A 17,336-nucleotide genomic window follows, 5' to 3' on the forward strand; every position below is an offset into this window, starting at 1 on the left:
GCGGGTTGAACTTACAACTCTGCTGTGTACTGGGGGACGTGGTCAGGAATTTTGTTGAGCTTCTGATTGGAGCAATCCACTGTGGTTCCTTCACAGCGGCATTTTTCAGGGCAAGCCAGATCTGCAAAGCAGTCTCCACTTAGTTTTGATCTGTAATCTTCGGTGCCTGTGGAAGAGTCAAGCCAAAATACGACACTAAGTCCATAAAGTATGAGATTCATTTCTCATGAGAAAATTAAAATGACAGATCTGCAATGCAGACTAAAGGCAAATAACTTGAGAAATGTTTCATAAACTTTGTGCTACTAAACAGACATTAAGGCTTCAAGAGAGGGTTAAAATACAGGGGCTTGAGATATGCTGGAAAACTTGTGACCAAGTTCATGTGATGGGAGAATATTGACAACTTAAGCTTTTCACAGCTGTACTTTCTGCTGATTGTGCTGTCAGCCAATCTTGCCTGGTTTACATCTAATTATTATAAAATTTATTTTTCTGTGTGTATCAAGATTTAATAGATTCTTCTATGCCATTTCTTTTCTCGTTACTCTTTTTGTTGTTGACTGGACATCATTAACCTTCTATATTCATTTCTTTTACAGTCCCCAATCCTCCACATAATCTCAAACACAGAAGATTCAAAGTCCTATTTTCTCCTTTAATTTTAAAAGTATGTAATCCTGACTTAAGCCTCAGCAGCTTGCCATGCTGTAGAAAGCTGCGTGACGTTCCATGGTGCTTGACAGAACCATGTTTTACTCATACCTTGCAACCACATGGTTAGATCAAGCACAACAGAAAATCTCGCTAAATTATCATAACTGCATCCACTAGGCCAAGGACAAGAGCAAGGGAAAAAGAGGAAGGAGTAGGGAAAAGCTACAGAATCTCTTGAAGTTAATACTTGCTTACATGACACGGCATTCCTATTACAGAATGTCCACTGCCACTGTAACAGTATTACTGTCACAGCTTAACTAAAAAGTAGAAGAAATTGACCACACTGCAAGTTTCTTCTACCATTTCCCACAATCAACAGAACAAAAATAACATCCTATACATATCAGAAGAAAACATCGAATAAGGAACTGAGGGTGGGTGACAGGGAAAACAGACAGAAGCTCAAAGGACCTGTGAGTTCTTCTGGACAAAGGTGGAAAGACACTAGTAGAAGAAGGTGCACCAGGGATGGAAAGTACACTGTGATTTGGTTCAGACACTGAACTTTACTTACAGCCAAAGTGGTGAACTCCTGCAAAAGTAAAGATAGCCAAGAAGGAAAGAGAGACAGAGTAATCCCAATTAAAATAAAAACGTGAAACTAAGCATTCTCATTCTCTTGCCTCTATTATTTCTCTGATTACAGGATGTTGCAATGAGGCACCATCTTTAGGACAGAGAGAAGAATTCATTTTAAGTGGCATACAAAACTTCATAATTAATCTCTACCTTTTTAGCTTAATTGAACTATTTATAGGATGATACTTTTCATGTGTTATAATTTATCATTTTAAAAAATTTTATTACAACAAGATAGAGTAATGCTGCTTTATACAAATGTATGCTAAGCCGCTTAAAATAAAAAAAAATCAAAAACTTTGGGGAAGCAGTCACAAGTGCCATAGAACAAGAGGCCTCACATACTGTAATATTTTAGCATCTACTTAGCTTCAAGTAATGTATACGACATAACTACTTGAAATATTTTTATGAACTAATACAAAAGCCGGATTTGTTCAAGTTCCTGCTTTATTACTGTTATAACTTTTTAGTCTCTAAACATGACTGTGGGAATACTATTAAAATAGTTTAAGGTTTGTGGACCCCGATCTCTCGGCTATAAAGTCCACATTCAACCTGCTATAGAAAATGCTGATTTTTTTTTTATATTTATCTAGGCATAAAGTGTATCTAATTTTTTTTAATGGGGCTTTGACAATTACTTATGAGCAAGAAAAATTGTAATTTGCATGTGCATAGTAGTTAAAACTAAATCACATAAAATATTTAGGTCAAGATCTCCAAAGTTTGAAGAAATGTTACACATTGTACACTGTCCATTATTTACTTAATAGGAAGAGGATACACTGAAAGTACCATTCTCAGAACTTCCTGATGTGTTTCATGTTTTAGCAATTACATTAAGTAGTATATTATTTCTTGTAGGTAAACAAATCAGATCTATGTGTGGCCATGTTATAAATTACCTGTTAAAGATATTTGCTAGTAAAATGCTTCTAATTTAGAGACAAGTCATTTTGGCAATATTGAGTAGAAGTGGCTCTGTGTGAGGAATACAGCTGTTCTACTCCATTATGGAATTCAGGAGGTGAGATAGACTGAGGAAATCAGATCTCCCTCCCCCACTTTAAGCTATTTTAAAATAAGTTTCTGCTGCTGCCAGTGATGGCAAACTTCCCTCCTTGCCCAGTTCTCTCTTTTTCCCCTGCAAAACTCAAGCCAACGTATTAGTAGAAGGACATGAAAAATCTCTCATGATCATTCCCGCTTAAAGAAAATTGCATGGCAATAAAAGCAAAGCTGTTAAACATACCAGTTTAAAAGGTAATAGGGTAAGATAAATCAATAAAGCAGTATTTAAAACACTGCAGAAAGACAATATACATGTAGTGTTTGAAAGAACAAGTGCATTCAATCAACTAACGTAAATATTTTTCTAGATATTAAACTGAGAGAAGCTTGTTGTATTTATACCCTTGTGTACTTGGCCAATTGATTATTTATCACCTCTTAGAAAAATACTTGTTATGTTCCTATTAAAAAAAAAAAGCAGTGCACACGCTTGATAGCAAAGGGAAAAGAAACAAATTTCAAAGAGCTAGGGCAATATTTTTTCTTTGGAAAAATACAGTACTTTAAAGTGATGATTACATTTCTGTTTCACCCCAACTCTTAAATTTTTGTTTCCTACTTAACAAAGTATTTCTAACTCACAATGTATGTGAGAAATTTTAAAATGCCTTTAATGAAGATCACCATTCTTTTCCTGGCATTCTGTTGTGATTTCATAAAACAAAGGAATCATAGGGTCACAGGTGAGCAAGTTATAGTTGCAGATACACAGCAGAGAACTGCTGGTTTAGAGCATAAAAGCAAAGCAAGAAAGGGTTCATTTTTTTTTTAAAGTGGCTTTAAGTTGTACTAGCTCTTTGACAGAAGGAAGATTTTCTGTGTTTAAAAGCAGCTCAATAGCTACATTTTAAAAACAGTAGCATTACAGTAGGTAAGATATACCAGGCAGGTAAAGATGTAAGTTGGAATATACAGTAACAGGTGCAACCTTCTAACTAATGTAAATAAAAGTACCATTTTCATAGGCTATGTGCAGATTTGTGAGACAAAGATATCAGGAGCTGCATGCAAAGCCCTCGTATTCAGAAAACAGAACTACTAGTAATCTACACAAGAAAATATATCTATCTATAGAGTATTGACTATATTTAAAACACATGCATCTGTTTCCTAAAGCTATGAGAAATTTTGCTTTTGGGTGGGGAGAGGAGAGGGTGTCTGCAGTTAGTCAGTCTTACTGCAGAGCCAAACCTACCTGGAATGAAATACTGTTCTTTAGCTAAATAAAAACAAAGAGAAAAAATAGAAGATGCACCTGAATGTCAGCAAGCAGAGAATGCGTTCTACTAGATTAAGTATGGACTACAGTTAACTGCAGATAATTATGTGAAAAAAGTGTATTCACAGCAAAAGCTGATAAACAACATGTGAATAGTTATAACTATATCCGGAACATGGATAATAAACAGTTTTCCTTTGGTAGTTGCACTCAAGGCTGAATAAACTGTAGAATGTGAAATGCACCTGGAACAGCTGGATGCCATATGACAGAGGTTAGGGCTTAGAAAAATGTAAGTAGGAAATGGAATAAGATTAGAAAAAGCAAACAGTAAATTTCAGTATGAGGTAAGCTCCCTGTGTAACATGAACAGGTCATGTTTCCATATTTAGCTTGAAATATTTAGATCTTTCATGTATTCCAAAGCCTTGTGAAACTTTGTTTAAATGATTTACGATGGTGATCTTTGTAGAGAATAACTATATCATTTCATTCTGAAGTTCTGTATATTACATTTCCTCTGTTAGATTTAGTGCCAAATGTGTTAACTACACTATGTTCCAAGATCAAATAATGTGAGCTGCCCATTATTTTCCCCTTTGTTCAGTAGAAGAACAAAAAAGGTTCTGCAATGTTTAATAATTCAGTAGAGAACCAGCGGCTTTTATTAAAACTTCTGTAACCACTGTTTTTGGCAAGAGAAATAGCAGCTGAACTAAGCAAATTACCTGAGCAGCGGAATTTCTTGCTTTTGATCTGGCCAATCCTTTTGTTTGCCAGACGGCGGGGGCTGGTGCAACGGGCACCACTGGTCTCAATAGGGTTTGTATGAAGATAATCCGCCAGCCACTTCAGATGGCAGTCACAAATAAATGGGTTCTGAGCCAAATGCCTTTCATGAAGGGGAAAAAAAAAATTTTTTTTTTTACACATTATTTGCAATTAGTCTCAACTATTCCTGAAATGCTCTTATGTTATAGAAGACAAATATAAATGGAGAGTTGCATTACATACAACACAAGTAAAAGTATACATACAAAGTCTGAATTGCACGTAGGGGTGAAAAGGTGCCTTTAGCAATGGTTTGAAGCTTGTTATCATACAAAGAGAGAAGGTTCAGGTTGTGTAGATCTTGGAAAGCATCTACTCGTAGGCAATTTATCTTGTTGGCATTTAATAATCTGTTATATGAAAGACAATTATAAAATAGAAAGAATTAGTTTACTGTCACTCAGGCTTCACTGTGGTATCACCAATAATTCTTTGTACCCATTTGTAACTGGAACAAGATTATTTTGTTTGATATACAAACCTTAATTAACAAGTGCACAATTTTTTTTTTTACTGAATTAAAAACTTATTTAGGTGTTCTGTAATTATTCTGTACCATTTAAACATAGGAGTTGAAATGCACTAAATTCTTTAGTAAAATCACAGTGTTGTGTATGTTCATGGAATGTATATGGGTGGTGTTTATCTGAGCAAGGAAATGAGCTTGAGAAATCAAATATGGGCAACGAAAACTTTGCCTTTTTCCCAAAAGAAGGACTGAACACCGTGCTCATTAGCTGGAAGAGATGTACAGTGGCATGCTTAATTACATATTACTAATCAGCATACTGATACATTTCCAGAAGTTGTAGTAAAAAACTGAGGGCACAGAATAAGATGTAGTCAGAGCTATCCTGGATTTGATTTTCTTCTCTATCTCCAAAGACAAACACTTTTGCCCTGTCTCTCCCATATTACAAATATAAAAAGGAAGAGTGTTTTTACAGAAATCTATTACTTTGTTTAAACAACAAAAATTTAAGTATACCATGAAACTTATTTGATTTTTCAAATCAAATCCCTTTCTTATTCTTCCCTTTTTTCATTTATCAGAGTGAATAGTGAAGTTAATGTGTTCTATGCTTTGAAAAACTGGGCTTTACTGCAATGTAAAGGTGGATTTGTATTTGAATAGAAGTGTGGGCAAGGGAGGACATGCACTTCAAATAAATTTTGCAGCTCCTTTCCTTTATCAGAGTATAGTGGAGCTTTCAATATAGCATGAATAGAAACAAAGATTTATCTTTGATCTTTCAATGAATAAATATAATTCTTGGTAACAAACTCCTCTCAGAAGAAAACAAAGGTAAATGCTTTCCTGAGTACTGTATCAGGATCTAAAGATGAAACATCAACTCCAGATGGTGCTATGATTTATATTTTCACATCACTGACTTCCTAGTTTGCTACTTTCTTCAACAAGTATTTATAGGAGAAATTTTGCCATATCACATCTCTATAAAGTCTGGGCAAGAAATGCTTCTAATCAAGTGGATAGGTGTTATTTTCTAAGATCATCAGACTTAATATCTACAAGCCAATGATTCCCAGATTCTCTACTGCAGAACATCACTGGTGATTTATGGCTTAGTGCACACAATCCATTTTTAGACAGTACTACAACTGCACTGTCAATCCTGCTGAATCTTTTGAGAAAGTTTGAAAAACGTATCATCATGATGCTCCTCTTGATACTCACTGTTAAATCAAATATTTCTATTGTGACAAATGTAGACTCTTTACTGGTACTCACTGTATACAACACCTTCTGCTCAAGGATCTCAAAGCACTTTGCACAGTTATCTAATTTTCACAAGACAAGTTAACATTATATACATTTTAATGGTGGGTAAACTGGGATACAGAGTGTATATGACTTCATCAAAGGAACATCTTACAAACAAAAGTCAGAGCCAGGGATAGAATCTAGAAGTCTTGACACCTCTAGTTTCATCTAATAAAATTAATGATTTCACCGCGCATCTGATATCGAATATAGGGATAATTTCCTATCCCTTCTTTTCTGCGTACATATCAAAGTTTCAAGAACCATCCCCTCTCCCTCCAGTTAACTCAAAATGAGATACGCATTAAACAAATACTCACAGCAATTGTAAAGAGAAGAGTCCTTCAAACAGGCCTTTAGGAAGTTCTGTAATTTTATTTCCATAGAGGACACTGTAACAGAAAAGAATCAATCAAGGTGGCTACTATTAAGATACAGGTTTTCTGGATCTGACTGGGAAGACAGAAAAACTTCTTTCTTCTTCCCTGAAATCATTCTAAACAGCAATAACCAAGACACTTGGGACTTAAAACTAAGACCTCGGCAAGTTCCCCTGTATGGGTGCAGAAATCTGCTCCTACAGAGACCATTGCAGGATCAGGGCCCAAGTAATCTACTTTAACAAGTTGATAGGAAACTTAGCCTACTGATGAACTGGTCAGTGGGTAATAAAGTATAAGTACTGACACGATGACTTTCTTCTAAGCAATTTTTTTTAAATGTACCACAAAGCTCCAGATAGCAGCCAATATCACTGACAGGGGAAGGAGACCAAAGCCCTGAGGTAAGTGGGAAAGCGGGATACCGGGAGGAAGCACAGGCAGGAATGTCTGTGAGGGGAGGGCTCCTGCCTCATACTGGGAATGAGGGGCGATCAACAGGTTATCTCAAGTGCTTATATACAAATGCACAAAGCCTTGGAAACAAGCAGGGAGAACTGGAGGTCCTGGTGATGTCAAGGAATTATGACGTGATTGGAATAACAGAGACTTGGTGGGATAACTCACATGACTGGAGTACAGTCATGGATGGTTATAAACTGTTCAGGAAGGACAGGCAGGGCAGAAAAGGTGGGGGAGTAGCACTGTATGTAAGGGAGCAGTATGACTGCTCAGAGCTCCGGTACGAAACTGTGGAAAAACCTGAGTGTCTCTGGATTAAGTTTAGAAGTGTGTGCAACAAGAGTGATGTCATGGTGGGAGTCTGCTATAGACCACCGGACCAGGGGGATGAGGTGGATGAGGCTTTCTTCCGGCAACTCACGGAAGCTACTAGATCGCATGCCCTGATTCTCATGGGTGACTTTAATTTTCCTGATATCTGCTGGGAGAGCAATACAGCGGTGCATAGACAATCCAGGAAGTTTTTGGAAAGCGTAGGGGACAATTTCCTGGTGCAAGTGCTAGGGGAGCCAACTAGGGGGAGCGCTTTTCTTGACCTGCTGCTCACAAACCGGGTAGAATTAGTGGGGGAAGCAAAAGTGGATGGGAATCTGGGAGGCAGTGACCATGAGTTGGTTGAGTTCAGGATCCTGACGCAGGGAAGAAAGGTAAGCAGCAGGATACGGACCCTGGACTTCAGGAAAGCAGACTTTGACTCCCTCAGGGAACAGATGGCCAGGATCCCCTGGGGGACTAACATGAAAGGGAAGGGAGTCCAGGAGAGCTGGCTGTATTTCAAGGAATCCCTGTTGAGGTTACAGGGACAAACCATCCCGATGAGTCGAAAGAATAGTAAATATGGCAGGCGACCAGCTTGGCTTAATGGTGAAATCCTAGCGGATCTTAAACATAAAAAAGAAGCTTACAAGAAGTGGAAGGTTGGACATATGACCAGGGAAGAGTATAAAAATATTGCTCGGGCATGTAGGAAAGATATCAGGAGGGCCAAATCGCACCTGGAGCTGCAGCTAGCAAGAGATGTCAAGAGTAACAAGAAGGGTTTCTTCAGGTATGTTGGCAACAAGAAGAAAGCCAAGGAAAGTGTGGGCCCCTTACTGAATGAGGGAGGCAAGCTAGTGACAGAGGATGTGGAAAAAGCTAATGTACTCAATGCTTTTTTTGCCTCTGTTTTCACTAACAAGGTCAGCTCCCAGACTGCTGTGCTGGGCAACACAAAATGGGGAAGAGATGGCCAGCCCTCTGTAGAGATAGAGGTGGTTAGGGACTATTTAGAAAAGCTGGACGTGCACAAGTCCATGGGGCCGGACGAATTGCATCCGAGAGTGCTGAAGGAATTGGCGGCTGTGATTGCAGAGCCCTTGGCCATTATCTTTGAAAACTCGTGGCGAACGGGGGAAGTCCCGGATGACTGGAAAAAGGCTAATGTAGTGCCCATCTTTAAAAAAGGGAAGAAGGAGGATCCTGGGAACTACAGGCCGGTCAGCCTCACCTCAGTCCCTGGAAAAATCATGGAGCAGGTCCTCAAAGAATCAATCCTGAAGCACTTAGAGGAGAGGAAAGTGATCAGGAACAGTCAGCATGGATTCACCAAGGGAAGGTCATGCCTGACTAATCTAATCGCCTTTTATGATGAGATTACTGGTTCTGTGGATGAAGGGAAAGCAGTGGATGTATTGTTTCTTGACTTTAGCAAAGCTTTTGACACGGTCTCCCACAGCATTCTTGTCAGCAAGTTAAGGAAGTATGGGCTGGATGAATGCACTATAAGGTGGGTAGAAAGCTGGCTAGATTGTCGGGCTCAACGGGTAGTGATCAATGGCTCCATGTCTAGTTGGCAGCCGGTGTCAAGTGGAGTGCCCCAGGGGTCGGTCCTGGGGCCCGTTTTGTTCAATATCTTCATAAATGATCTGGAGGATGGTGTGGATTGCACTCTCAGCAAATTTGCGGATGATACTAAACTGGGAGGAGTGGTAGATACGCTGGAGGGGAGGGATAGGATACAGAAGGACCTAGACAAATTGGAGGATTGGGCCAAAAGAAATCTAATGAGGTTCAATAAGGATAAATGCAGGGTCCTGCACTTAGGATGGAAGAATCCAATGCACCGCTACAGACTAGGGACCGAATGGCTCGGCAGCAGTTCTGCGGAAAAGGACCTAGGGGTGACAGTGGACGAGAAGCTGGATATGAGTCAGCAGTGTGCCCTTGTTGCCAAGAAGGCCAATGGCATTTTGGGTTGTATAAGTAGGGGCATAGCGAGCAGATCGAGGGACGTGATCGTTCCCCTCTATTCGACACTGGTGAGGCCTCATCTGGAGTACTGTGTCCAGTTTTGGGCCCCACACTACAGGAAGGATGTGGATAAATTGGAAAGAGTACAACGAAGGGCAACGAAAATGATTAGGGGTCTAGAGCACATGACTTATGAGGAGAGGCTGAGGGAGCTGGGATTGTTTAGTCTGCAGAAGAGAAGAATGAGGGGGGATTTGATAGCTGCTTTCAACTACCTGAAAGGGGGTTTCAAAGAGGATGGCTCTAGACTGTTCTCAATGGTAGCAGATGACAGAACGAGGAGTAATGGTCTCAAGTTGCAATGGGGGAGGTTTAGATTGGATATTAGGAAAAACTTTTTCACTAAGAGGGTGGTGAAACACTGGAATGCGTTACCTAGGGAGGTGGTAGAATCTCCTTCCTTAGAGGTTTTTAAGGTCAGGCTTGACAAAGCCCTAGCTGGGATGATTTAACTGGGACTTGGTCCTGCTTTGAGCAGGGGGTTGGACTAGATGACCTTCTGGGGTCCCTTCCAACCCTGATATTCTATGATTCTATGATTCTATGACAGAGACACCCTGATACTAAAGATTTGTCTGAATTTGTTTCTCACTGTTGATTCTAAAGCAGACACTAAAATAAAACCCTATCCTACTCTTTCAGAAGTGGAAGAGTTTACTTGCTAATCCCTAACACGTGATCTGCCATATCTCCTAATGAAATATATCACCTTCTTTACTGTGACACATGATATAAGTCAGAATGTTCATTTGACTAAGAAAATTAGTTAAAAGGCCAGTAAAAAATTATATATCGTACTAAAGGTTCCCAAACTGCAGCTCTGAGACCAACAATGGCACCTTGTGAAGACCCTGGAGGCAACAACCGATGTGCATGTTAAAGTAGGTTTGTAAAATAAAAAAAAAAATGCAGCAATAATACTGTGTATACTTGATCATAAGCCGATTTGTTTATAAGCCGACCCCCCCAAGATGGATAAGTAAAAATGGAAAATATTTATGACCCATTCATAAACTGACCCTATAATTCAGGGGTCAGCAAACTTTGGCTCCCAGGCCATCAGGATAAGCCACTAGCGGGTAGAGATGGTTTGTTTACCTTGAGCGGCTGCAGGCACGGAGGTAAACCTAAGGAAACAAAGTGTCCCGGCATGCCAGCTGCTTACTCTGATGGGCCGGGACAGCAACTGGTGGGGAAATTTTTTTGGGGGGGGCAGAAGCTGGGGGTCAAGGGAGTAACCACGTGCCTGGGACCCCCACACTCTCCCCATCCTATCCCTTCCCACCTTATCTGGGGAGGGCTAGGGGAGGATGTCTCTGGCCTACAGGCTGGGCAGCGTGGCCGCAGCCTGCTCCAGCGGGCCAGACCGGGTGGTGCCGCCGCAGCATGTTCCAGTGGGCTGGGCCAGTGGCATGGCTGCAGTGTGCTCCGCGGGCTAGGCAGCGTGGCCACAGCCTGCTCTGGGAGGGCACGGGTACAGCCTGCCAGCCCCAGACCTGCAGCTGCTTCAGAGCCTCTGGGAGAGCAGCGTGGTCAGAAGCAGAGAAACTCTGGCCCTGCCTATTCCCTTCTGGCTGTGCTGCCTCTTCTTGCCACCCTCTGTTGTGGGGGAGGGGCTGTGTCCCACCTCTCCCGCTCTATAGCTGTTCATAAGCCGACCCCCTTCTCTGGTGCTTCCCTTTTTTACTAAAAAAAATTTGGCTTATGAATGAGTATATATGGTACTTCCTAGCTTTTGAGTTCTTGGCTTTGCAACCTTAAGAAAACAACACAGACTAATAAAATGTGTATTATGGTATATGCACACAGTACAATAAGATTTAGCTCTTTTTCTAGCACTTTTTAATCCAAAGATCTCATTGCATTTTACTAAGAGGATACATATGACATTCCATTTTACAGATGAGGAAAGTCAAGCGCAGAAAAATAAAATTATTAGCTGAAGATCACACACCACGTCGATGGCAGAGCAGGGAGCAGAACCCAAGTCTTCAATTCCCAGACCAGTGCCTTTTACAAAGAGACCAGCCCATACATGGAAAACCAGAGCAAGTTACATTTAGCTCCTTAAGTCAAGATTTCCTGTAGGTAGCACTTGTGCAATATTTTTCTTAACTAAATCACAGAATGCTATAATCATTTACCCTTTCAGATCTTCAAAAGTATTATTTGAGGAGAGATTTCACAGAGGGCAATCTCTCTTCATTAGGTAAATGCTTATGTCGAAAGATCTATTCTCTAAAATCCATAATTTCCTAATTTTTACTTTTAGTTAGAAAAATTAATTACAACTATGATTTTTTTCTTAGAACAGCTGGTTCCAGGTACTTAGACAATTTCTGCTGAAGCAATTTGAGAAGCAGCTTGCATAGCATCTTCCTATACAGATTTAAGAGGAGCCAATCTTTAATGTGAAAAAGCAGCTAGAATGGGATGTGTGAAAATAAAATGGATGCTCCTTAGGGGAACAAACAAACACACAAAAAATCACTATATTTAGAATCCTTTAGAACAGCCAAAGTAGTGGAAGCCCTGTCTGCAAAGGAAGTAATTTTAAAGAAACTGTATGAACTTCCATTCCACTTCAAAGTATTTCTGAAGTAGCCAATTCTGTGAAAACAAAGTCAAGTAGGAGCAGTAAAACAGTACTTAATTATAATTAAGTATCAAATGACAGAAGTTGAAAAAACAAAAGGTCCTGTTCTCTAACTGATGGCGGGTAAAGTAGCTTGAGGCTATCACTTTGTAAGCTTATTTATAAAACTGATTAGCGTGAATTGTCATAATTTCTGCTAACCATAATGATAAAAAGGGGACAAACCCCTCAATTTTCAACATGGAACAAATTTTAAATCATCACGAGTTTACTCCAGGCAATATTTTTCAATTTAACATGAGTGAATATGGCATGAGAAGAGGTGCATTTTCCATACCGACTGGCTTACTGCTCCAAGTTATCAAAGGATCCAGCTGGGACCTTTTTACATTAGTAGCACATGGATCCTTCTCAAGACCTGAATCTAAGAAATTTTAGTGTTCAGCCACAATATGATGTCAGGTTATAGTTCTGACATCTCTGACGTTATCTTACAGCTTTCAAAGGCAAGAAAAATGAAGATTAAATGAGAATTTTGCATTAAGACAAGCATTTTAAAAAATTGAATACCACAAGTGTTAGAAATTTTGCCTTTCTTTTGAGAAAATCACATTGATACTTACAGTGAATTGAGAGAACGCAGGCCTTGGAAAGCATCTGGAGCAGTCTCAGAGATCTGGTTATTGCTCAGGTCACTAAAATAAGAAACAAGGGTATATTAAATGAATTCTAACCCATTCCACAGAAAATTAACTATTAAAATATTATGTAATTAGCTTCTGTCATTGGAGAAAAGGCTAAACCTAAATATTTATTTTGGCCTTGTGAGACAAAGTTGAAAAATTAAAACATCAAAGCACTAAAATCACCATATTACACTGAAATATCACATGGTTATATAATATAAATAGTCATACAAAATGATTATTAGATTTATTTTTCATAATAAAAGAGTTAAATATATTTTATGAAGCATTCTTTGAGTTAGGTTGATATAGCAACAGGACCTTACACCATCAATGGAATTATAAAATGACAATGGTATGTCATTTTAAAATATGTTAAAAAAAATCTGTTAAGCAATTATTTTCATAAGTGACACACTTTCTCTCTATATACATTCATATTACTTAGTATCATTACATTGAGTTACCAGCGATTGTTATTAACATGACAAAGGCACTATAAGATCTAAGCGATCAGACAGCCATATTAGTTAATCCTTTGGCTGTCAAACACTCTTAAATACTCATACTTTGATGGGAATTTCTTTGTATGACCATGACCTGTTTTATGAAAATGTTTTTATATAATTCTAAAATATTTCTCACTCACATTCTTCGAAGCTTTTTATATGGTGAGAAAGCTCCAGGAGGGATGACCTTGATTGAATTTTGCTCCAACCGTCTGCAAAGAAAAACAATACCATAAAAATACAAAAATGTAATGCTGAAGAACAATCTAAAATGTGTATAATTCATGTCAGAATAAATTAGCAGAGATGTATTTATTCATAGTTACTTTTCCCTTCTACTATAGTACAGGTTTATGCCATGAGAATCAGGGCCAGTAATTGTTTTAATTTCAAAAAATCAATTTTTGGCTATATAAGCATGTTCTCTTCTTCACATACAGAGTTGCAACACTATAAATTACAGGTTGATCTGATCTGACATATAACTTATCTGGGATTTTTGTGTAATTCAGTCAAGAAGTACAAATAATTAAACTCTTTCTTCAGATCTAAATTATGTAAGTTTAGTAGTCTTACACTTTTATGAAACTCCAAACACTTGTCAGGGATTCATATTTACACATTAGATGGAGTAAGAGATTTATGTAAACAAGTTAGACACTCAAATATCTAAGTTGTAGGAAAATTTGAGCAAGAATTACTAGCACTGAATAACTGAGATATGCTGGCACTTGCAACATTGCTGGTGTCATGGTTTTGCATGTGAACTGCTAAACAATTTCTTTAAGCTTACTAGGTAACAAGTATCAAAATTGCATGTCTTCACTTCCAACTATTGTTTTTAACCAATATTGTGCCTAACTTTTTACACTACATTAACTGCCACTTTCCCATATATGCATAATGATGTGGATGACGATTGCTGTAGAATGTACAATGTAGAATGTGAACCTGTTTCCCATCTCAGTAGGACACATTGTAAGCAGATTTATTTAGGATCATTAATAGTAGCATCAGCAGTATACATGCGGAAAGATTACGCTGAGGAAGTTCTACTGCCCATTTACTATAAAGTCAAAGTCAAACAGTTCGCAAGCACTACCGAAACCTTCTTAGAGTGGAAGCGACTTCTTTGGAGAACATTGTGTGTTTTAGGGTTACAACTCTAGGTACAGTTCTATCTGTAATCATAAAAAAGCTACTCCATTTTTATTTGAAAATTCCCATCATGCACCTGTATCTGTAGGTTCCCGGAGAGTTACAGCATCCAGAAAGGCAAGGCACCATATAAAAATATAAAGGGAGGATCCAGGTGAATACATATGAACTGTCAGTTGTTTACTGTCAATTTAGATATAATATGACAAATTTCTCTCAGCTAATACTATTTAGCTTTCAAAGGAGTTATGACAGGGATGATTTTGGCCCATTAAGTCCAAAATAATTGAAAAATAATTGTTTTACATAATTATTCAAAACTATGTACTGAGACTTATCTATAAAAAGGAAATGTTTGGAGATCTTTACCATGGAACATACAGTCTTAGCAACGGGTTTAAATAGAACGATCCATTTAAAAGTAATAAGATTGTAAACTATGGTGATTTTTTCATATTCTCTGCAACTCTCAGAACTATAGGAAGCTTTGCTTTTCAAAATGAAATTATACTGTCTATTTTGCTGTTTCCTAGCCCTACCACAAAATATAAACAGCATATACATTGCAGTTCAAAACCTACCTAATGTGCCTATGAAATAAGGGTCATATTCTCTTTTCACATATAAGCATGCAAATCCTACCATAATCCATGGGAGTTGGACATGTGTACCTCAGAGCAATATAAAATAGAAAACTGAAAATCTATTTAACATAAGGAATCTAGGTTTTGTGAATTTACTGCACTGGGTATTTGGAATCACATGTTGTAAAATTCATGCAGGGATTGTTGGTCAAAAAGGCTTCTGAAACCATGATGCAGCACTGTCCGCTCATCTGCATCATGTGGGCTAGACCCACTGTGACATGCTGTACCTCAAAGTAGCACCTAGTAACTCCCATATTCATCATTGGTACATGGTTGTGGTATTTCATACAAGGCATGCCTTGCAAGGTATCATATGAAAGGTCATGATCTGGTGAAACTCATTGTTCTGTCATAATATGTGTATCATTTTGGGTATTATGTTATGAGATTTTGCTATATGATTGTTATTGAAATACGCTGTTTGAGTTTGGGAGACACCCACTGCTAGTGATAAAAGGATGGTGACCCACACCTAGACGGGCTTTAAACGACCATTGATCAGCAGGGGAATTGTAAGCAAGAGATTTACAATTCTGTAAAAAGAAAAGGAGTACTTGTGGCACCTTAGAGACTAACAAATTTATTTGAGCATAAGCTTTCGTGAGCTAGTGAGCTGTAGCACAGTGGTCCCACACTTCCAGGTTGTATCCCAGGGATCCCATCATACCCACATCTTTATCCTCTCATTTATGGGGCCCATTTGATCATCTGAATTGTAAGAATGAGTGAGGAAAAAAAGATGCAGGGGCCAGATGCTTCCCATGCAGCCACCAAGGACAGTCCTAGTTCCCACAAGAGACCTGACCAGCTAGGCCCCATTCCGTTTAATCCCAAGCAGCTCTGCACATTGCCAGAGATAAAAATTCACTGTACAAACCCCAGCAGCAATACCTATTCCTCCTCTCCTTCAGGGAAGGCTGTGAGCAAGCAAAAGACAAGAGGACAAGCCTTTCCTAATCCTTCTAATCACAACCAATGGTGAGAGAAGAGAGACTGAGGAATGGACCAAAGGGAGATAGTGAGCTCCAGCAAATGCACCAAGTCTCTCTTCACATATTCCCAAAAAGAGCAGCCTGGATGTCATGCATTCTGGTGGGCCTAGGCAATCATGTGGTTCTGGGCTGCAGTCTATCATGGCTTCCACCAAAGGCTCCTGTGGCATCTGCTGAACATACCGCTAGGTAGCATCTCTGCCTCCCCATCTGGCTACTCTTTCCCCCAATGCCACGTGTAGCTCAGCGGAGAAGCAGCAGCACAGTGTCAGTGCACGGGCAGGAGAGTTGAGGGGCAACAGTGGGTAAGCAGGAAGGGAAACAAGGAACTAGTGGTACAAAATAGGGAGGACAGAGAAACTGTTGGAGAATTGAGTGGCAAGAGCTACCAGGGGACAGGGAAGGGGAGGTGAGAGGCTACCTGAAGGAAAGGTGGGGACAGAGGGTGCTAAGGCAGCTAAAAGGAAGCAGTTGTTGTGGAGAGCAGTGACTAATGGAGGAACAAAATTAGGGTGATGGGAGCTAATGACTAATATAGGGGACATGAGTGAATGGAACCAATGCCATCCCAAGGCAATCCCCACTTTGCACGCTCAGGTTCCCTTCTGCCCAGTAACCAAACCCCCTTTCAGACAACCCTCTGGCTTCCCACAAGCCTCTGCCCCCTTCTTTTGCAAAGAATAAAGGTCCTGTCATCTGGAATACTGTGTGCAATTTTGGTCTCCCATGTTTATGAAAGGTTAATTGAAACTGGAAGAGGTTCAGAGAAGGGCTACTAGGATGATCAGAGGAATGGAAAACCTACTTTATGAGAGGAGACTCAAAGAACCTGTTTAGCCTAAACAAATGAAGGCTAAGGGGAGATATGATTGCTCTCTATAAATATATCAGAGGAATAAATACCAGGGAGGGAGAGGAGTTATTTAAGTTAAGCACCACTATGGACACAACAACAAATACATATGAACTGGCCACCTGCAAGTTTAGGCTTAAAATTAGACTAAGGTTTCTAACCATCAGAGGAGTGAAATTCTGGAACAGCCTTCCAAGAGAAGCAGTGGGGGCAAAAAACCTAACTGGCTTCAAGACTGAGCTTGATGAGTTTATGGAGGGGATGTTATGCTTACAATGACATGTAGCTGATCTGTGACTGCTAGCAGCAAATATCTCCAACAGCCGGAGATGGGACACTAGATTGGGAGGGCTCTGAGTTACTACAGAGAATTCTTTCCCAGGTATCTGGCTGGTGGGTCTTGCCCATATGCTCAGGGTCTAACCGATAGCCATATTTGGGGTTGGGAAGAAATTTCTCCCAAAGTCAGACTGGCAGAGAACCAGGGCGGAG

At 39.5% G+C, this 17,336-nt stretch overlaps 1 protein-coding gene across 1 annotated transcript in view; it reads right to left on the reverse strand.

The window, feature by feature from the left end:
* SLIT2 (slit guidance ligand 2) overlaps positions 1-17,336 on the reverse strand; it is a 194,954-nt gene that overhangs the window by 105,329 nt on the left and 72,289 nt on the right. Inside the window, exons 7-12 of the mRNA XM_043514071.1 lie at positions 13,335-13,406; positions 12,623-12,694; positions 6,530-6,601; positions 4,630-4,773; positions 4,321-4,484; positions 16-166 (exon numbers count right to left, since the gene is read on the reverse strand). Of these exons, the coding sequence (XP_043370006.1) occupies positions 16-166; positions 4,321-4,484; positions 4,630-4,773; positions 6,530-6,601; positions 12,623-12,694; positions 13,335-13,406 (675 nt within the window). The remainder of the gene's footprint in view (positions 1-15; positions 167-4,320; positions 4,485-4,629; positions 4,774-6,529; positions 6,602-12,622; positions 12,695-13,334; positions 13,407-17,336) is intronic.

Source organism: Dermochelys coriacea, chromosome 4 (assembly GCF_009764565.3).
Source record: "Dermochelys coriacea isolate rDerCor1 chromosome 4, rDerCor1.pri.v4, whole genome shotgun sequence".
NCBI lineage: Eukaryota > Metazoa > Chordata > Testudines > Dermochelyidae > Dermochelys > Dermochelys coriacea.